Genomic DNA, 23,710 nt, shown 5'->3' on the forward strand with positions numbered 1-23,710 from the left:
TGAAATGGTCAATACCTACAATTAACCATTCAGTTAGGTCTAATACTATAGAGGACACATCCTTTTTAAACATGGAATGCAGAGGTAGATCAGATATAAATGTACGGAAGCTATCCCAGTCAGCCTTAGTGTATCGATATACTGTACGATGAAGTGGTACGTCTGGGGACTTATTACATTTCATTTTTATCTTAATTGATACAACAGAGTGGTCGGAAGATCCAAGAGGCGACAGAACAGAAACTGAACATAGTTCAGGGCAAGTTGTGAGAAAAAGGTCTAGTAGGCTCGCATACTGGCCGTCATTATCGGGCACACGGGTAGGTTCCTGAACAATCTGAGTGAGGTCATAGGCAATGGAGAAATCATGACAGAACCTCCCCTCATCATCGGTCTTGTTTGAGTGGGTCAACCATTCGACGTTGTGAACATTGAAGTCTCCACATACGTGAATGTTAGCTGAAGGATAAGTAGAAAGGACTTGGTCAATTTTCTCAGATATGCTTTGAAAGATAGTAACTCCGCTGTTGTGGGGGCGATAGAGAGTAAATATAAATGCAGTAGTGTGAGCTAAAGCAACCCGGAAGCACATATAGGGTAAGTTAGGATCTTCCCTGGAGATGTCCCTCCCACATGGAAAGCTATCTTTAATATAGGCACATATTCCATGCCCATGGCGATCTTGGGGGTCAGATTTAGAAGTTAAGTTAGAGTATCCTGTAATTGCAAACTCATCTAGGGAAATAGCCTGTCCAATGCCAGTTTCACTTAAAAATAAAAGGTCTGGTTTAGTCTCCTGTAATTGGGTTTCAACCTCTGGAAGGTTAGAACGTAGACCCCTGATGTTGGAGAAGGAGACATGGTAGTAGGGGTCTACGTTGGAAGTTGGAGAACCGGGTTTAATCGTGTATTTTTTCTTGAAACTTGTCATGATGAAATTTTGGAATTTGTGGACTAGGTCGACAGATTTACTTAGAGCAGGACAGAGAGGGGAAACTAAGAGAGAAAAAGAAACGAAGAATTTTTTTTTTTTTTTTGTACCACATGATAAGGTAAAGCCGTAACAATTACCCACTAGTATGGCATAACTGTTTTAACTATTTAATCTATAAGAATGCAGTTTATTTTGATAACTTTACAGTTTTCAAGAATTATTCATCAAAGTTATTCACTCTTGTTTTATTTTATGAAAATGTATTTCCACATATGGTTCCCTTTTCTCTTTTTAATAATTCAAAATTGAGATATAATCATTTTTACTTTCATTTTTCGTCTTGTCTTGTACATTTTTTTTTTTTTATATAAAGAAATATACTGACAAATCAATAAATTTGTAAATTCTGATTGTAGTATTGTTCGTAGCTAAATAAAATCAAACTGTGAATAGAAAGTTTTTTTATTTTTCATTTAAAGTTTATTTTCACACATCTACAATATTTGAATTTGAAGAGAGTTTTACTGTTTTAGGTTTTTTAAATTACCGCTGTTGACTATGGGAATAGTAATAGGCATGTATATGCAGCATGATGTATAGAAGTGAAACCTGGCTAGTGAGAGTTGCAGATATGCATTGCATGGAAAGAAATTATGTGAAATTAATGATGAATGTGTAATGTGAGTCTTGAACACGGGCTTAGATCTGATGACCTCAGAGGAAGGTTAAACCTGTACCAGTTTGTTTTTGGTACCCTCGTTTAAAAAAAAAAGTATTTTTTTTTTTTTTTTTCCCCCCCACAATTTTAACTTCTCAAAAACTACAAATAAAAAAAAATCTATGGATAAAAATATTCTTTACAATTTAAAGTTCCTTCATTTGAAAATGGATTACTTTCTGTTCGAAATAAGATTAGAGGAAATGGCCAACTTGTATATCTTATTTATAATTAGACAATCACAATTTTTTTTTTCTCACTGATATTATTTTTAATATTCCTGATTTTACTAAACTGATTTATTCAATCGTTTCAACTTTTGATACTTTCCTGTTTTTTTTTTTTTGGGGGGGGGGGGTCTTATATAACTAAAACAGACGTGTGTCTGTGTAAATACCAATAAACTCTTAAACTACTGATCACATAACACTGAAATTAACAAGAAATAATAATCATACACTAAGGATAGTTTATAACTAGCAAAGTTTTTGTTTGGATGGATGATGTACATCGACAAGTTGAAATGACATGTTTATTTCAACTTGCCAACATATTTCTATTTCTTTCTGCGCATGCCCAAATTCAATTCATCAAGTCATTGAATATTACATCTTATCTATTTCTTGATAGCTACGTCAGTAGGGAATGCAGCTGGAGTGCTAAATGTTTAGATTTTGGCGGATAGTCATTTTTGAAATCAGTACTATATATTAGGTACAATATTCAATAGAGAATTGGCTCTCTTATAATACAAAATCTCATGAATTAAATTTAAGCATTTTTTTTTTTTACGACCCGGCAGGTCCGAGCGCCCCCTGCTAATCTCTAACAAAATATCAAGAATAATTTAACATACTGCTACTAGAGTTTCGATTTCTTCCTTTCTCTTCCCAAATAAAATTAAAAAAATACAATCTGTTTCTTTCATGCACTATTATTTTATCAGACAAATGAGTATTTTATTTTTAGTCTGATATTTCTCATTAGTGAGTGGAGAGAAGATCTGAGTCTTTTCTTCACACATGGGAACGAGTTTTATCTGCATTCCATATCTTTACAGGATTTCTTTTGGTGTCATTCTATGTCAAAGAATTGATGCAGATTAATTTTCAAATTTAAATAATTTGCATGAGAAAAATTGAATGATGCTTATTTTACATTTCTAAATGTCAAAGGGCTCCAGAGATATGATCCTTTTACCTTGCTCCAAATTTTAATTTGAAAAATAGGAACAGTTTAAAAATTAATTTTTTTTCTCTACCTATAACTTTATTTTGAACTACTTTGATAGATTTAAAAAATGTGGTCCATAGATTCTTGTTTTTGATATCAAATAAAATAATTTGATATTTTAATCTTTCATTTTTCAAAAATGGGTCTCTTCAATTTTAAAGGATATGTCCCAAAATATTTATAGTGTATTTTCAACTGAAGCCATCAATAGTTTCATTGACGCAAGCCAAATTCCAAATGGCATTTGCTAACATTTTCATTTCTTGGTTTAGTCAAATTGTCTATCTTTTGGTAAGTTTTTACTGCCAATTAATATTCAAAATTTAAACGTTTAATATAAATCAACGATTTAAATTTCATGACATTTTATTTTTATATCTGATTGTTCGGTTACATGGAGTTTGTAGAGTTGAATTTTTTTGCTTTGAACAAAGATTTTTTTAAAAAACATTTGAATTTAGATGTTAAATTTGATGGAAACTCCGTTAATTGCAGCTGTTTTATAATGTAATTCACTTTTCTTTTTAATACTATTTTCTAGAATAACTTGACAAAATTGCTGTTGACTTTGGCTTTATTTGTTCAATGGAGACTTGAAGCCGTTGTTTGCATGGAATAATTTCATTTTTAATTTCTTCCCTAGAACTAGGTATGATAGATTGTTGAATCTAAAAAACTAACTTAAAACTGAACTTACAAAAAAAAAAAAAAAGAGGATAGAGAAATAACTATATAAAAGAAAATCATATCTCTCCATCCCTTATGGTAATTATTTTTCATCATTTCACTGATTTGATGTGAATTAAATCACTTTTAATCCTCGTCGCCATTCGCTATGATTTCATGCTCACATCCTGTGATGTGTTGGGAAAATTCTTGGTTCTTTGATATGACGAGAGATACCCCCCCCCCCCCCGCAAAAAAAATTAATATTTTCCTTTTATTCTTCCGTTTAGACACAAATGAATCCTAACACTTGACACCCCCCCCTCTTAAATTAGCACTAAACATGGACCGATAAAAGGTTTTGGGCAATCAGATTTCAAAACCAAAGCACTTTAAGTCCTCAAAATACCACCGTTTTGTTTGGAAATGAATTTACTTTCAAATGAATTAATAAATAATAATGTACATTATATATTTTAAGAGTTTTAAGCAAATAAATTGATAAAAATGTGAACATCATAAGTGTTTTTGCTAACATTTTGTAAAGACCCCCACCCCCCTCAATTTGTAAATGCCCGTACCACATTTGTATTAAGAATTTTATCATGAAATTTGGAAACTAACCAGAAGAGACATCACTTTTAATAGTTTGTGTTGTCCGAAATACTTTTGACCACTTTTGTGTGTTAAAAAAAAATAACTTCAACATGACGAGTATTTAAAACTTTGAAAAAAATTGTCTTTGGACACCCACTAGTAAATAAAATCTTTTTACTGTTTTTATCCATTAAAAGTATAATTGTATATTTTCTCTTGTGGTAGCTAGCAATTTAAAATCGTGATATTAGGTTGAAGGGGTCGTTTCTATCGACTTTCGATGCAAAACTATCTTGTAATATTAGTACTAGTAGCAGCGACAGCAGTGATAGCACGGATGTAAACAACAGATATTTTTTTTTTTTTTGCTATGTTTTATTCGATTGTTTAAAAATAATTGAAAATATGAATATAAAAAATGTTCTTACATGTTTAGTTAGTTTAATTAGAGCTCTCCAGTTATCAGAATATATGATAAATTATTAAAGCAATCCCAACCAGTCCAGCATAATGAACTTTGTCCAACTTGCAATTTCTCGCATATTTCTAGTCAGCTTTTTAAAAATATTTGATTGAATAGACAAGAAAATGTATAACTTGTGTGCATTTTTGTCTGTTGCATTAGTTTTTAATGGTGAATTAAGCAGTGTTTTGCTAACAACCGAAAATGTGAAATGATTTTTTTTTTTTTTTTTTTTTGTTCACGTGTACAAGCGGTACACACACACAGTTAATTTTTTTTCTTTTGGTGTTTTTTACAATTTTTTCAGTGAATTATAATCATAAACACTAATCTACCAGATTATTAAAAAAATAAGTGTAAGTGCTCAGTTTCTAGTGAAATTAAGAAATAAAAAACCTCTTAAACCGGAAAACTTAAAAACAAAATAATGTCACTCCATAGAAGGACATGAAATGTAATTGAAAATAAAAATTAAATTCATTAAAAAATTTTAAACGACTTTTCAGCTTAAGCAAAAAAATTTTTCAAAGGAACATGTTTAGTATGACACTCTTACAAATGGAAACAGTACACATATACAATATATTTTCAAATTGACTCGGTTTCAGAATAAGTTTATTTAAAAATTTAAAACTATATTTAATTAATATTTTAATTTGACACTATTTAATCAAAACTTTTATAACCATTTTATAAAATTATTAAAAAAAATAATGCAGATAAAGAATTATTTTAATTTACAAAAGTAATTTGAAAAAGGAGTGATTAATAGAATTTGATTAGTACATTGCTGCTAGAAATTTATTGATCCTAAAAAAAAAACTGAAAATAGAAAATGTAGATTTTTCTCATTAGCTGCTCAATTTTCATGTTTTCTTTTTGTACATTTTGTTACTTAAGCTAACTTTTGTTATTAAAATAAATATTTGGCCACTATACCCGTTATCCACACCTCAAAAGAAAGTGATGGATTAAATTAATCTGCATATGTCATATTATCAAAAACAAAATTTAAGATGAATAAAAAATAAAATGTTCTGCTTTTCATTTTTTAGTTGGAAAAAATATGTAATTATTTTTATCAGTTAGTACAAATGTCTTTTATTTGTTTTACTGGAAAAATTGGAATTACTATTTGAGTTAATGTAAAAAAAAAAAAAATTGTTTACATTTAAAAGCATGGTGTTTTGGATGAGATCATATATGGTTTCATACTAAACTAGTTCGTTTTATCTGTCTCTATAATTAAAATGCTGGAAATACACTTAGCTACTTTAAAAACAAAAAAAAATGTCTTCCCCACTTTTTTTTTTTTTTACCAAACGTTTGGACAAAAAAAAAAAATCGAAAACTAAGCTCTTGGTATGTAGATGACATATTTGTACGTGTTATAATCTAATGTATAATTACTGATATGTATAGATTTTCTTTTTGGGTGTTTTTGTTTATTCACCATTTATAATAATTTTAAATAGTTTCTATATTGATTGCATTGGTTACATTTTGATCAATTATATGGCTTTCTTTTTTGTTTGGTTCTTGTTTAATAGATCTTTTCTTTCTTTTTAAGATACTGCTTGAGAAATCGTGCTCGGTTATGCAGATTTAAAAAGAAAAAAAAATGGAGTTCCATAAATGTTAGTTAAGTTAACCATTTACTAAAACTAATAAAACCTTTTTTCAAATTCCAGACGTAGACGTCATCGTGATGACTTTGAATCTCCACGAGTGAAACGGCCACGAATTGAATACGATACGAGAAACCGTAAGTATTTAAAGATTAGACGCAAATTTTTGCACGTTTATTTAATGTTTCAATTTATCATTTATCAACATTCAAACCTTCTAATTGATGTAATCCCCCCCCCCAAAAAAAAAAGAACCGGTGGCTTGTATTCATTGGGATTAATATATTTTGAATTTAAGTGTTGCAGCAGTTATCCAGGTGCAATTGTTTTTCTAACATGAGTGACAGTAGATGATCCTGGCACGCGCAATATAAAACCCATATGAAAAGTAAAATATTGATGCAAGATATTTGAAAATTGAAATTAAATGCAGTTTTTGTTAGGGGAAAAAAAATGACCTTAGCTATACACAATGTAAGATCCTGTTGAATAGAGATACTAAGGCTCTGTGCTCTCTCTCTCTCTCCCATATTCAGATAATCAAGAAGTTTATGCTAGTTAAGAAATTAGACCTCCGTTTTGTTTAAAATTTAGAATTGTTACCACCGTTTTCAAAGAATATACTAATCTTGTAAAAAGTGGACATTTTTCATCCGTTGTAACAAAATGATGCTAAGAGAGAAAACTGTATGCTAAAGGAATGAACTTATTAAAGCTTTTCAAATCCAAAGTGCCCTTTTGTGAGAAGCTGGATATCCCTACATTAAATACTACCCTTGTGTCAAATTTTGCCGCCCTGAGGATCAAATAAATAGCGACATAGATAATCTTTAGCGATATTCTTGTGTATTTTAGAGAAATATACATCAGCTTTTTACTCAGTGGCTCTTCAATAGTCTGCATTAATTTTAATCCCCTTTCATCTTTTTAAATCCTTCTGTAACTCGTATGCTATATTTGATAGAAGATAATAGGTTTTTTCTTCTCAAAAAAAACCTTACTTAGATGTTCCTTTGAAATCTTATTATTCAAAGAAGTACTTTAGTTCTTTAAGTGTCCAATTGGTAAATTTCTATTACCACTTGTTTCTTTATCAAATCAGTCGTAATAAATTTTTAGAATCTTGGTGCATTTCGATAATAAAAGTTTTTATTTTATTTTTTATACAATAACATTACGAGCATGTCCATATTTTCTTCTTCTTAATCGACTTACGGCAGTGCAAACCATTCACTATATTTGCCATTTAGGTATATGGTACGGGTACCATTGACAGAGCACACAAAACGTTTATATAGTGAATATTTTTCTGTGCCACTGTAGTTAAACATAGCATTTTTTTCTTCAAATTTTCACTTGGAAACAAATTTTTAGTTAAATTATTAATATTTTAATTTTTTTTTTTCTTTTCTTCTTAGCTGCATATTATAAAGACAGGCGCCCTGATCGGTAAGTTTTATTTTTGATATGTTGCCAAAAAAAATATTGCTAGATAATGAATCCGTCCATATTCCAAAAGAATAGTTATGTTTTTGTTTGTTTTTTTTGTTTTTTTTTAATGAATTCTAAAAAGATTTAACATTTACTTATCACTTGTATGGTTTTACAAGTACTTTAGCAACCAAGCATTAATGATTATTCTATATTTGCTCTATGGCAAATAGCTAGATTTACAATAAAGCTATACATACCTAACTTTGTTTTGGTCTATGTGGAACATACTTTGGAGCATTTCAGATGGTTAACAGCAGGCAATGTGGCTATACTAGTTAAGACATTTCTTAAGCCTTTCTTATGGAGGCCTGTTGAGTTAAAATGGCAATTTTCTACAGCCATTATTGTGTTACTCTGACATTGTATCGTTGAATGTGTTTCGCAGCTACACAATAGTATAGGTTGGACATGTGCTGTATGCTGCCATTCTCGCATATAATGGAATCCATTTTGTTAAATTGTTGATGGCTGCCTGAAAACACTTCATGTGGCAGATGTACATTATAGATGTTGTATAGTTGTGTCAGTTCACCTGTTGGAATCTATTGTTACTGAAGTAATGAATTTATCCACCCTTTTGACACCTGCAACCATTTCTCTTTTCATGGAAGTTGGATTTTTCAACAGGTGCTCTGAATAAAAGTAACTGGATCTATTACACATTAGCACTGGCAGTTTAATGCACTTTGTGACACCATCTACTCGGTGTTCTGCAATAAGTGGTGTCAAAAGAGGCACCAATCTGTGTGTGTGTGTATACACACACTGGTTGGCCAGCCAGCCACCCTTGCTCGATTGTGCACTACACTTAAACATATTTTAATTTATGCAGATTGCGTATGTATTATAAAATTAATCTTCTATTGATTACTAGCAGGGGTACCCAGCATTGCCCGGTTGTTTGGAGATATAAAAGAAAAAAAGTTTAGGTAGGTAGGCTCGAACCCTTGAGGTTAATAGGCTGAGGACTTACCGCCACACTACAATGGCAGAGAAGTGAGAATGTGTGAAATAAAATCCTTAAAAAGTGATGTGACAGGTGCGTGTTTAATGAGGTCAAACATCACGCCACAGTGAATGAAACGTTCATAACCGCACAAGTGGACGGTGCATGCGGAATTTAATTCCGTATTTAATTTTACTGCGAGATAGTTCTTTTGGGTTTGTTTTTTTACTCAACTTTGTCTGGTTTTGTTGTTTCCCCAACAGGTTGGGGAAAACCAGATCTCCCCCTTATGAGGGGAGTGTCCAAATGAAAGCAATTGTCTGATATGACAGTGAAAATCAACATTGACTAAACGTCCATAGCTTTCTGGATGTTCCCAGCCCGTAGCCAAGAACTGCTAATTAGTTTCTCATCAGTTTCACTTTTATATGAAAAAAACGAATCAATGTGTGAGAAGCCGAAATAGCGATAATTTTGTAAAAGTTGCTGTAAATAAATCTAGACGCAACGCGCATTCACAAATCCCTGAGGAAAGAACTCTCTCACACACAATGACTTATATATATATATATATATATATATATATATATATATATATATATATATACATACTAGCAAAAGTACCCGTCGTTGACTGGGTTCAAAAACAGCCTACAGAAAATGAACTCTGATTTATGAAAGTATGATAGGTTATGAAAAGGAAGGGTTGTAAAGAGATAGCTTCGAATTTGGAGGTATTCAAAGCCAAAGCAAAATATGATAAAAGTAAAAATAAAATAGATAAACCCCATAATTTATTATATCATGCCTGTTCACACTGAAACACTTATCACAATATTCTGTGGATCTATATTAAAAAACCTTGTTAAAGTTTGTGACATATTTCCATTCTATGGAGGTCATGTGTGAACGAATACCCCATAATTTTATTATACCATATTTCTTCAAACTGAAACATAATTATCAAAGTATACTTATGCAGATAGATATGAAAAGTCTTTATTAAAGTTTGTGCCTATTTCCATTCTATGGAGAACAGGCACGAATGCAGACCCCACAATTTTATTATACCATCCCTATTTAAGTTAGGAATACTTTGATAAGTATGTTTTAGGTACATCTATATCAAAAACACTTTTAAACGTTTTTTTTTTTTTTTTTTTTTTTTTTTTTCCATACTTTGTGGACCAGGCATGTATGCAGACCCCACAATTTTAATGAATCATCATTATGCCAGATCAAACATACCCATTCCTGTGTCTCGATACATCTGCTATCATTATATGTGATCAGTTTTCTATAATAGTCAACCATATAGGAGCCTATTCATGACTAGACACACACTCAGACGTTCAGCTTTATATTATAGATATGCATATTATATAAAAAGAAACTATATATGTATATATAACAAACCCACAATGATTTTCTATATTTAAACAAAGTGAATGATTATAACAAACAGTTGGAAAAAAAATTCTATTTTCAGTTTTAAACAAAAGGGATTGATCCACATGCTGACCATTAAAAATTAGCATTATTTCAATCCAAACTTTTTTTTTTTTTTTTTTAATACTGATTTCTTTCCTTTCTTCTAGACCTCCTCGTTATGGTGGTGTTCGCAGAGAAACCTTTTTGAACGGGGTGAGCAATTTTCTATATTATTAAGATTTACTATTCTTTCATATAAATTTCAAGTGTTTACTTTTTCTGAGTTTTTATAATTGGAAAACTTGTGCAAAATTTATTTAATTTTTAAAATGTTTCCCTCTACAAAAACATCTCACTAAAAAAAAAAAAAAAAAAATTAACAACTGCAGAATTTTGAGTAGATTTAAAAATATATTCTCTAAAATATTCTGAAAATGAAAATTTTTATTTTAAATTAATAAACTAATTGAACACAATTAAATGTTTTTTTTTTTTGTGCCCCCCTCCCTTTCCATCTTCATTTCAAGATGTTACCTCTTTGTCCTTTTCGTCAAAGTACAAACAAATAATCCGAAAGTTTAGCCAAATCTGTTAACTAAAATGCAGCAGCAATCCAGGCTCTGGAGTCATTAACCCAAATACCCTACTTTAAGTTTTGAAATTTTAGATGGTGTAAGCGTGATATAAAAAAATTTTCTGTCACTAGTTATAATATATAATTTTAGAGCCTCTTTCAGTTTAAAAAGAAAATGTTTTTCAAAACACTGAATTTGACCTGTTTTGTTTGTTTTTAATGGGAAAAAAAATGGAAAAAATTCATACATCCCATAAAAATTGAGATTTATTCCAAACCAATAGGTGGTGCTCATCTTTTTTAACCATTTAAAATCGTAACCTTGTGAATAAGTCATCACTCCATCCTAAAAACTCAAAATTATATAATCATCCTGTACTCTATCAAACGGTGGAAAGACATGTATGCCATTATGATTTTTATTGCTCGTGGACAATAAAGTGATACTTTAATTTTTGCATTTCTTTATTTACATCCAACACTATTTTAGTTAGCCAAGCATGCTAACAGTTAACTCTACCTCTACCAATACACAATTACATGTGGCAACTGTTGCATTATAAAGAGTTTTGGTCTGCTTTGGTAGCTTCTGGTATACTGCAGCAGAATTGGCAGCTTTAGCACTGCTGTGTTTCTGCGAACACACAGCAACCCCCTCCTGTCTTTCTCTCTCATAGTAATGTTCTGCAAACGGTTTCAGCTACTGACTCTAGTTGTGACCCTTACATCACAATTCATCGCAAAGCCATTGTATCTAGACATGAAATGTGACTATTATGTAGTTTTTTAAATTCCTCCAAAACATAAGCATTATATTCTACTCGCATAAAAAAAATTTGTGTGGCAGATGCATTTTTGCAGATACATTAGTTGATTATCAGTTCGACCCATGAGAATTTTACAGGTTTTTGACACTATCAGGTTTACTGATGTAAATTGAAGTAAATTTTTCCTCCTCCAGACACGAACTATGACTTTGCCGTTGAATAAATCCACTTATTTCCCTTTCAATATTTTCCTGTTCTCTTTTGACAATTAGGAAAGAACCTTTTCGTGTATGAAATCAATCGGTAATCACTGTACAATTCTGGTATTGAAAATCCTGTTGTCCCTGTGATACCCTATGATTAACCATGGACAGCGCATCTTGTCTCATGCCTGTGGCATTTATAATGTACTAACGTTCACTAGCAATGAATAAACATTTAGGCCCAGCATATCATTTTCTCTTCAGACAGCAGATTTTTTGTAGATATCATACCATCAGTTGGCTGTCTGACACAAAATGCCTTTGCAATTATAGCCACAAGTAATTGAAGATTTCTTTTAAGTCTTGTCTTTCTTATTCGCATTGGGATTATGCTCCTCTACAGTGAAGATGAGCATTTGCCTAAAAAATTTGTCCATCATAAACATTGTGTTCTTGTTCATTTTGCTTCCTAAATTGCATCGTTCCAAAATGGTGAAACAAAATCTACGTTCATATAAGCTGGAATACATTTTGGACCAGTGGAGATGAGCTAAACTACACAGCATTAAATAAAACATTAGTATTTTCTCTCTTCACAGTGAACTAATATTAGGGGTTCATACTGTTCATCTATCATCCTCACCATGCCTCCTATTGACCGGTACAATCCTGATGAATGTTACACTATCATCATATATGTATCTGACTCACTGTCAGAATTATCCACTTGTGTATTTCAGCATCAAATTCTGGTCAAATTCTTACATTATCATTTTTAGTAACATCCAAATCTTCCTCATTGTGAATCTGATCAAATATATATTAAGTGGGGACATTTTTTAAAGCTTGAATAATGCTTACTGAAAGAGTGATTAAACGAACATACTGGTTGCTTGTAAATGCAATCACAATGATTGCAGATAATCCTAGAAATTCAGCATTCCAGATTCATAAAGTTAAAAATGATCATTAAACAATAAAACATTTGATATTTTTTGTTTGATACTTTTTTTTTTTCTTTTTTTTTTATCACTTTTTTATCACTTTTTGCTTTTAATTGGAGTCTGCTAGTTTTTACCGACTCTTACTTCTAAAGCAATAACCTGATTCCTTACTTCTAAAGCAATAACCTGATCCCGTTGCTCTGGTAGCAGTACATTTTTTTTTCTTTTGTGAAATGTGAATTATAAAAACCCAAATTCTGCTTTAAGAGGAAATTGCTGCTGCCTTAGTTCAACTTTCACAAATGAATTGTTTGAATTTTTTTTACTGTTGATTTTTTTTCTTGATAACTTTTGTTTTGATTACATTTCTCAGTCTTACTTTTAAACTACATTTATTCCTCTTCTAGCAGACTTTTAAAAATAATTAAAAAAATACTTCCCTAAATTAAACCTTTTTATCTTCATCTCTCAAATAACTTAAACAAGAAAACATCTTTTTTAATGTGTTAATTTAAGAAATATTTTTTACCTTTTTCCCTGTCCCTTTCCAGCCTTGAGTAATGTTTGTCTCCATTTGTAGTTAATTTTTATGGTTTGTGATATTTTGATTGCTGAAAAGATGCTTTATTTATCCTTTTGTTCTGTTCTAATGGGAAGTAGCTCAATAATTGTCTATTATTTGATGGATGCTTGTAGATGACTATTCTTTTCCTTAGAAAACAAAAGAAAATGATTGTTGCTGTTTAATTTACGTTTGTTAGCACTTGAAGAATTTATGCAAATGGATTAAATGATTTTCACATGTATTGTCGACGTGACGGCTGTTTGTGTCTGACCCTTTTCAATACAAAGTGACTGTTGACTTTATTAGCAAGAAGAATGGTGTATTATGTGCTACCCTCCCTTTACTTTTATTTTTAATTTTTTATTTTATTTATTTTTTTTTTGAGAACTGATTTGACCTTAAAACTTAAAAAAAAAAATTTTTTACTCTAACTTGTTAAGACTCCCTTTCCCTATGTGTATCTTAACAAGTCATTCTCTTACCAATAGTCATCTACTATATTAACAGTTGTGTGAATGTAATCTACCAACTGCTAATTGACTTGGTTTTGTTTGAGGAACTTAATCATGCTACAGCATTCAATATTTGTTTCTTCATATTTTTTTTTATTAAAATATTTATTTAGGGAACGATGGGAAAGCATTTTTATTTTTTAAATTGCTTGTCAAAATTTTTGTCAAATTTGGGAAAGAAAAAGTAATTTTTTTTTTTTTTTTTTTTTTTTTTTTAATGAAACTTTTCATTTTTAATTATTTTTTTACTATTTAAAAATGATCAATTACAAAAGTACATATTGTTGGACCTTGTTTTAGTCATGTTAAGAGTTTTATTTTAAAATAGTTTCTGCTCTAATTGATCTGCTGTATAGAGCCTTATAAACGTAGTTGTTTCTCACAAGTCGTAGCATATTGCTAAAAATGTTGATTTTGTTTTTGGCTCGCCCAGCAGCGGAGCAGTGTGGCGAGCACGTGGATATATCCAGCAGCGAGTGTTCACCCGTTAGTCCGTCCTTCTGTACGTACACTATTTTTTATCACCATGATAAAAGCTAATTATGTTGACATTGCTTTGTTTTGAAAAGATTCTTTCAGAAAAAAAATATTTTAATAAAAAGTGAAAAGAAAATAATCTACTTATTAGGTGTTTGTTCTGTAGATAAAATTTAAAAATATATTCTGCATTATTGCACGAATAAAATCACTTGTTTAATTTTGTATTTTTCTTTCTTACCATGAAGAAAAAAAAACTATTTTTAAGTAGATTAAAAAAAAATAAGTAAAAGCTACTCAGTTATATTTTATAGCTTGCTGCTTTTATTTTTTTGTATTAACTTCACTAATTCTTTTCTCTTCACTTTTCTTTTAAATTCACTTGATATTTTTGTTTTCTCCTAAGTTGATCATTTATCCATCATTAAGTTATTGGGTTACTTCCCCTTGGGTTTTGGGTGCAAATAACCTGAGTAGCATTTTTAAGAGAGCTTTATTAGCTTTTTATTGCTAACTGATTGCCTCTTTATGTTTGCCTGCCTTGCTTATTTGACTTATAAAGCATGTTTTTTTGTTATTTTTTTATGTTCATTTTCTAAGTGTTATTATGGCTTTACTTGTGTTTCATTAATCCATTTGGTTGGAAGTGGCGAAGTTTACAATGGTTACTGATGCTGGCTTTCATTTTTGTGTTGTGCCCAAATTCTCTCTGACTATTACAGCATCTTCATTCATACCATTTGGAATGATATGCACACATCTCATTCTCCAAGCTATGTGTAAAATAGGGCAAACTAGACTCTTAAACCTTGGTAAGATAACTAGTCTAAAAGAGGAAAGCTCTGATATAAACTCCTTTGTAGTACTGATGAACACTAATGAGAATACTAAACACCAGGAGGACTATCATTGTCTGTGCTAGATGCAGCTTCACTCTTTCAGTTCCTTAATGACTGACCTCCCTTCTGACAAGGTGTTTGCCAGAAGTTTTTTTTTTGATCAAATTCTAACTTCTGGTTTAGCTATACATATTTTCAGTGGCAAATAGGAAATCAAAAAGAGCTGCTGCTGTGATAAGTGTAGTGGACTGGTGTTTTTAAAATTGTCCTTAGACTAGTTGTATCTGACCACTGTATTATTTCACTTAGGAGAGATGAGATTGATTTATGCTTTGCTCAAAGGTGTTTGAACTATCGATTTTTGCATCCACTTCCACTTGTTTTGTTTGCATAATGAATTTGGAAAATGTTTCAAATTATCTACAATCTTACAGAATTTATAAAACAGATTAAATTCTTTGAGACATTTCATCAGATAAACCTAAAAAAATGTACTTATAAATCTGTTCTTTTCCCATTATTTCTGAATCCATTCAGTTTATTCTTCAAATTATGCTTTGTTATACTTTTTACTTTGGAAATTAGTATCAATTTTGAAACTTTTTGACTTCAACTTATTTAAACATGATACATAAATCCATTTTTTTTTTTTTTTAATAATTAAATAATCTTGCTTTGTATTAAACCATTCAAATCAGTGGCAATTAAGTTAATTTTTGTCTAGTTTTTTTTCTCTTGTTCAGTTGTTGAAAATGTGATTACTAAATCTTTGTGTTTGACACTGTCTTGCATTTAAAATCTTTCAAGAAACTAAAATGTCAATAAAGTTTATTTCCTATTTACAAAACTAAATCTCTAAATATAGGAAAAATGGGTCATAAAAAAATAGGACAATTTTTTAAAAGGCTTATGTTTTGGGATGAAAATCTGGTGAAGTTGTTTCCCTGGATGACGAGTTTTAGTGTATAACCAGATTGATAGTCTCTCCTATTGCCACTTCTAATCTTGGCAGCTGCACACGGTTAGTCTAATAAAACTGTTTCAGACCTAGGATACCTGATTTCTCTATAGAGGGACAGAATCAGAATCTAATATTTTATTTTTTCATCTTCAACATACTTAGTGATAGGACCAATGTTAATAGCCAAAATGATGAGAATTGACCTTTCATTTTCCCTCTTGAATAATTTGAAAATAAACATCTTTCTTTCTCTCTTGCTTTGTGTGTGTGGGGAGGGTGTCCATTAGTTCTTTTGATTTTATTTAGTTTCATTGCATGAGTGCAGTATATTTTCTTTTGAATAAATTCTATATTTATTTATAAAAATGTAAGCTGTATTTAAGCCATGTTATTGAACAAACATGATATTTGATTTTTTTTTTTTTTTTTTAATTCTGACATTTTATTTCATTTTTCTCCCCAGTCCTATAGTGACTATATGCGAGAATTCCAACATGTCCGCCCACCTCCCCCCGCACTGCCTCCATATGGACCTCCAGTAAGTAACTCCTGCTCATTTTGTAATTTTATACTTTGTTTTAAAAAAAAACAGAAACGGTTGTTGCTGAAAAAAATTGCAACTAGAATTGATTTTATAGTAGTAAAAGTCAGCATAATATTAAGCAAATACATCGATATAAAGATTTTTTTTTTTTTTTTTTTTTTCGTTCTATAAAAATAAAAATATTTTCAATAAAAAGCAGAGGGCAGGAGGAATATTTATACTTCGATTCACATGTAAATATTCATGATAGATTTTTAAGTTTCTCAAGAATAATTTTTTTTTTTAGATTTAAAATAAATATATATATATATATATATACATATATGTAATAATGAAAACTCATTTACCTACTATTCTACAGGGGCTGTTCCAAAAGTAAAGCCTTTTTTAATTTTTTTTAACTCAAAACGTTGAACAAGACAGAGGAGTGGTACCATAAAACGAGCCAATTTTTGTGCCCCAGAATTTATTTTTCTTCATAGCCACTACCATTCTCAATGCACTTTCGTCAGAATTCAATGATGCATCCCTGCTCTGACACATGTTCATGACAGTGGTTGCTTTCTTGTCTCACACCATCAATATCTGCAACAGAAACAAAACTTTCAGGTCATGAATGCATAAGTTCAGTCATCATAATGCAATTTGCAATCTCCGATCTATTCAAAACTTAAAAAAATAGACATTACTTTTGGAACGCCTCCTTGTATATATATATATATATATATATATGTGTGTATGTATGTATGTATGTATATGTATTTATATGTATTTGTTTTATTTACAAAAGGTTTAGATAAGTCGTCGGTACCATCTGTTTCAAACCTGATAATTAGGGACTGTATTAGATACCCATATCAAGCTCTTTTCAGCCAATACTCGTGACTTCTCATCTTAACTTTCTGTAAATAAAACATAAATAATACGCTCTTCTTTTCAGATTTTTCCTTATAATAGAGCACTCTAATGGAATCCCCCCCAAAAAAAAATATAACTTAATATATATAGTGCATAACCCAATATTATCTTCTGTTTTCCTATCTTTAAAACAATTTTAACTTGTTTTCCTTTTTCTTTCTTCTAGCCACCTGCTTATGGTCATCATATGGATCCAATGGCAACTTATGCTAGCCATTATGACAACCGACCCAGGAATTACATAGCTCCTCCAGAATATGGTACACCTTCTCTTTCAAGTGCTAGGCGAACAGATAAGCGTTCTGCCAGTGCTGTCTGGGCAGAGAAACGTTCGGTAAGAAACTCCACCCACCATTTTTGTGCTTTTTTTAGGAGAGGGAGTGAAATTTAAAAAAAAATAGATTTTATTTCCAATGTTCATCTTTTTGAATGGTTTTATGCACTCAAACTTTAGCTTGTTTTATTGTGTTCATGCATTTATAGAAGAAAAATCATTAAATTTCATTATTATTTTAAAATTTTTTTACAAATCAAGGAATTATGGAATTCCATATGTAATAGACTTCTAACTATTATTAACTAACATGATCCGTGAAACTCCCTTGATGCTTTCTATATCAATATGTATAATTTATGCTTAGTCATAATGTTCTTTTAGAAATGTCTTTCAGGATTGATACTATTTTTTTAAAATTATTCTTTTACAAAAATAATTATTGTAAGCTTTATATATTTAAATAAAACAAATTTTTATTTATTTATAATTGTAGCAATTCTTTATTTTAAACAAATACTCTTACCGTAGAAATGATTGTCAGTGAAATATTTTTAAAACGAATATCACTTTTTGAAATATAATTTAAACATTGTATTGGTTTTGTAATGGTTCACTTTAAAATGCGTAATCTTGAACAAGAACAGATTAATTACTGTCTGTGCGAAATCAGACATTCACTTTATGTGTGTGAAAGGTGATAACATATGTACAAAGATGAAGTGGTTTAACATATTAGAAAGATAAGCTGGAATCCTCACTCTCAGAAATCCTAATACTCAAACCTAATTGTATTGTTTATTAATGCAAAGGAATCTGGACCTCACAAGTATTTAAAAATCATCTGAACTTATTGCTATCCTGGAAAGCGAATTTATTAGCATAGAAAATGTTTAATCTTTTGGTGTTAAACTTCTCATTATATACATCTTTTACACCTCAAATTAAAAAAACTAAAGTTCAAATTAAAAAAACACAACTTCAAATTAAAAAACACAACTTCAAATTAAAAAACACAACTTCAAATTAAAAAACACAACTTCAAATTAAAAAACACAACTTCAAATTAAAAAAACACAACTTCAAATTAAAAAAACTAAACTTCAAATTAAAATACACAACTTCAAATTAAAAAAATCCAAGTTCAAATTAAATTAAAATTTTATTACATGATAGATAAACCATTTATTCTCCAACAGGGAGGTCCTCTTCCCTGAGACATCTAGCGTGATGGCGTTGAACCCGATTACAGAATGCCTGAGACATGGCAGGAGTTACCACTTGGTAGGCTCGGTCGATGGCGGTCTCCACAAGACGAAGACGGTGCTCCACTTTTGTGATATCTTCCGGTTGTGGCACATGTATAACGCTCGGTAGATCCCTCTTGATGACGGCTTTGATGGCTGACCAGGCCATTTCGATGGGGTTGAGAGCCGGGCTGTATGGAGGCAAGCGAATAAACTCCACTTCTGCAAAAGCTGCCTGGTCGTGTAGTTGTTCCACTCGGGAATGGCACGGGGCGTTGTCAATTACCAAGGCTACCTGTCCGGCATCATATCCCATTGCGAAGACAGAATTGAGTAGTTCTGCAACCCATTGGTTGACATCCGGGTGCTTGTAGGCGCCACGCCTGCGGGTGAATTTGATGAGTCCCTGTTGACTAATACCAGCAACCATGTGAATATTTGGACCTTTCGAGCCTGGAACATGTAGCACCACTTTCTGGCCCCTCGCGGATCGTCCAACGGTCCGAGTACAAAATAAGTTCACGTTTGACTCATCCAAATACACCACATGTTTACCAGCTCCCAATGCGGCCATAACCCTTTCTACATAGATACGACGTTTTACCTTATTCTCCGGAGTGTTGACATTCTCGGCTTGCTTGTGAACCCGTTTTACAGTGAAGAGTCTACCATCGAGATGGTTATTTATGGTAGTAACGCTGATTGGGGGGTTGATTCCATGCATCTCCGAAATCTTCAAGGCCAACTCCTTGAGAGTGATGGTAGGATCTTCTCCGATTATATCAAGCATGTTGTTGACCATGTCCGGATTCACTTTCCCATGTCGCCTTCCACCCCGCGGCTTATCCTCCACGTCTTGCCCCTTGGCCTGTTTATTCACCCAGGCGTACGCGGTGTTCCTATTTATCCCACAGTTCTCTGCGACAGTTGTCCAGTCCCTGCTATTTCGAGCGGCTTCCAGAATCCGACGCTTAGGAGAATTTCGATTGCGTTTGTACTGACCACGTACTGTGCCTCTCTTGACTCCTCTACTTGATCGCACAACTACCGGAGATCCATTGTTATTTTCCATATTTTAAATTATTGTAATGTTAATTGTTAGAAACTTTTCTTTTTTTATTGTTGCGAGCAACTACAAGTAATAGTGGGTAATTTGCATAAGTGATGTTATGCAAATTACCTTACAAAGTTTGAGTATGAATAATTCTAACATAATGTCACGTGCTTTTAAATTGAACTAAGGTTTATTTAATTTGATGTTGTCTTTTTTTAATTTGAAGTTATGTTTTTTAATTTGAAGTTATGTTTTTTAATTTGAAGTTATGTTTTTTAATTTGAAGTTATGTTTTTTAATTTGAAGTTATGTTTTTTAATTTGAAGTTATGTTTTTTAATTTGAAGTTATGTTTTTTAATTTGAAGTTATGTTTTTTAATTTGAAGTTATGTTTTTTAATTTGAAGTTATGTTTTTTAATTTGAAGTTTAGTTTTTTTAATTTGAAGTTGTGTTTTTTAATTTGAAGTTGTGCTTTTTTAATTTGAGGTGTAAGAGGTGTAGAATAAAAAAATTATTTGAATTTCTCAGATTTTTGGCATCTACAATTATATATAATTTGTGTTTGGAGTAAATTTCATTAAAATTAAAGATAAAAGCTTTTTTTTTTTTTTTTCTCCATAAGCGGCATATTTGCTAACCATTTCAGTGTATACATGTGTGATCCAACCCTTATCACATCTCGTTTAATCTAATGTAGATGTTAGGTTGATGATGTAGATCTATAGGAATAATGTGCATTATGAACCCAGCAAACGAATATAATTGTTTATAATGTCATAGTAACTTTTCTTTTTTCTTTTTTTTTTCTATTTATTTATTTATTTTTAGCTTGCTAGTCAAGGTTAGGTGTAAGAAAGATCTAATTATAGAAATGTTTCGTGAAGCTTGTGTAGCCCTGATGTTGAATTGAAAAGGTGTTGGATTTATGCTTTGTGAGGTTGAATTTCTGTGTTAGTCGATGGTGATGATTTTCAAAAAGCAAGTGTAATTGTTTCAATTAGCAGCAATCATGTTCTTGACTTGATTAACTCTGTTTCTTCAATGTGCTAATAAAGCAAACCATTCTTATTACTTTTCTCCACATTTTACCTATTTTAGTGAATTGGATTGGGACTTTTTATCGCCATTTCTTGTGATGATTTTATACATAACAGCTGTCTTACCTTAGCAGTCACACGCCAACATTTAATCGTAATCAAATTTTTGTTTTTGACAAGAATTCAATTTCACCAAAAATGCCAGCATCACTTAACAAGCTATCTGACCTTAGAGGTCACTCTGTGTCATTCACTTGGAAATCAAGTAGTTTCAGAAAGTACAAATTAGTTTTGATAACTCTTCATCTGATTTTTTTATAAAAACCTGTTAAATTTCTTATTCTGTCATCACTTTATAAGTTTGTGCTTATTGCAATTCACCAGTTGGTTTATTAGTGCAAGTAAATTTCAACTTAATCTAGTTAGCCTTTTACATCTGTTCCAAATGCCAATAATTGCCCTGTCGGTAGGGCTTTAGAATACACTGACTACCCCCCTGCAGAGAGTAAAATGGGTGGCAACCTGTAATGCCTAAGGACGGGATCGTGGTGGTTGAGCAAATCATGTTCAAAATGTTTCAAAACTCTACAACTATTCAGGGTTATAGCAAATGCTGTGTGGGGATCAGACTGCTCATCACTTGTAAAAATATATGGAACCCTGATAAGAGCCAAACTATGCTACAGAAGCTTTATATATGGTTCAACCAGAAAAAGTTATCTTTAAACTTTGGATCTCGTCCATTACACAGGATTAAAACTTGCCTTGGGGGCATTCCAAACCTCTCCAATAGAAAGCTTATATGTTGAAGCCTATGAAAATTGAAACGTAAACAATTAGGCTTTCAATATTATCTAAAACGGCAATCAACCCCCCGCCCCCCCCCCCAAATTCTACCCCTCAATGCCCTTTCAATCCCAACTACACGCATCTATTCAAAAAAGAAAATGCAATCAAACCTTTGTATACTATAACATTACTTGAATACTCAGCAAAAGTCAATCCCAAAAGCATATAAAAATTTAAATTTTAAATACAGCATTAAATGACCCAAAGAAGATTGACATGTTGGTTAAACAAACAAAATGCCAATAATGACTGACATAATGGTTCCGGAGTTATAGTAAGAGCATACTACATATTTAATTTTCTCCACATTATATAGAGTATTATTTTTTTTATTAGCAGGACCTGCAGAAATTCCACAGGAAACTCACTCATTTGTAATATATTGATGTTGGCATTCTGTAGATATTTAGAGTAAATGGTGATGCTCTGATATTATTGTAGCTTTTTTGTTAAAACTGCAAAAGTATTTATCTGAGCTAGCACGAATGCCTGGCAAAGCCCAGTTGTAAAGTACGCTTAAATATATTTTAATTCTTGCAGATTTCATATATATTAAGAGTTAATGTTCTATCTATATATTTTTTTTTATATATATATTATAAAGTTGCGATTTTCAAAAAAAAAAAATATATCCATATGACTTGGATGCATTAGCATGAACCGAAACCAAAACTTATGAAAAATATATATATATATATATATATATATATATATATATATATATATATATATATATATATATATATATTTATATAAATTTGAGTTCCTTCAGTCATAACCAAAACTTATGAAGAATTCTTAATAGAATTAATAAAAAAAAAATAGATGACTTCAGTGCTGTTAGCTATAATTGAAACCAAAACTTACGAAGAATTCTTGGTAAAATTATTTATGACAAGAAAAGGAAATACATAACAATTAAACGACACGGATGTAAGCTTGACACAGAAAATAATACACATGCTATTGTATTAATATATAGATGACAGATTTGTTTAAAGTTTTTTTAATTCTTGTAATGATTTTCTTTAATTTCAGTATGAGAGAGATGTAGATGACTTCCTTAGACGAACTACTCATGGTAACAGCTCTAGAGACAGGCATCGCCACAGAGATCGAAGATGAACGCTGATTTTGTAAAGCAATTATACTTGCTTTCTTTCTCTCTTTAATTAGAAAGACAAAAAAGGCTAAAATCCAAGTATGTGGCCTAATGTCTTTCTAGATTGGTCATATTTGCTACTAAACAATACTATTACTCTTGCCCAATGGTGATAATAAAGATCATTCACCGTATTTCTCTTTCCGTCACCCCCCCCCCCCCACTTCACCGCTGGCCACTCACAGCCACCTCTTACTGTAGCTCCAGTATTGCCATCATTATCAGCATTATCATTGTCATCATTTTTCATTTTGTGTAAATAGATTTTGTGCTGACAAATGTCACAACAGCTCATCTTACTCCTTTCCTCCCCTCCTCTCTTTGTTTCTAGCTTTATTTCATTTGGATCACACAGCTGCAACCTAACACCAAATTATTGGCATTATTTCATTCACTCATGCTTTTGTAATTCAAAACATGAATAAAAAAAACTGAAATCGGAACAAAAGTTGTTGCCAATATTTTTTTATGTGTATGTATGTATATATATATATATATATATATATATATATATATATATATATATATAAATTCCTCAGAGCTTTAATGCTTGAAAAAAAATTTTTTATTTTTTTTTTCCAAAGTTGCAAGGTCTGCATTTTTGTGGCAACTGTTTTGATTTTTCTGCCATATTATATCCCTTCACATTTGATGTCTTAACATACTCTTTTT

At 31.2% G+C, this 23,710-nt stretch overlaps 1 protein-coding gene across 4 annotated transcripts in view; it reads left to right on the top strand.

Moving 5' to 3' along the window:
- The window catches only part of LOC145295976 (YTH domain-containing protein 1-like), an 87,396-nt gene extending 63,910 nt beyond the window's left edge, over positions 1-23,486 (top strand). For 2 of the 4 annotated variants that reach the window (XM_080141910.1, XM_080141913.1), the window contains exons 12-18: positions 6,303-6,376; positions 7,658-7,688; positions 10,278-10,323; positions 14,109-14,177; positions 16,416-16,490; positions 17,581-17,748; positions 22,915-23,486. In XM_080141910.1, coding sequence (XP_079998036.1) covers positions 6,303-6,376; positions 7,658-7,688; positions 10,278-10,323; positions 14,109-14,177; positions 16,416-16,490; positions 17,581-17,748; positions 22,915-23,001 — 550 coding nt within the window. In that variant the 3' untranslated portion in view covers positions 23,002-23,486. The remainder of the gene's footprint in view (positions 1-6,302; positions 6,377-7,657; positions 7,689-10,277; positions 10,324-14,108; positions 14,178-16,415; positions 16,491-17,580; positions 17,749-22,914) is intronic. The other 2 variants (XM_080141911.1, XM_080141912.1) reach the window with 2 other exon arrangements.
- Positions 23,487-23,710: the final 224 nt, after the last annotated feature.

This window comes from Euprymna scolopes, chromosome 16 (genome assembly GCF_053919585.1).
Source record: "Euprymna scolopes isolate OS-2025 chromosome 16, ASM5391958v1, whole genome shotgun sequence".
Classification (NCBI taxonomy): domain Eukaryota; kingdom Metazoa; phylum Mollusca; class Cephalopoda; order Sepiida; family Sepiolidae; genus Euprymna; species Euprymna scolopes.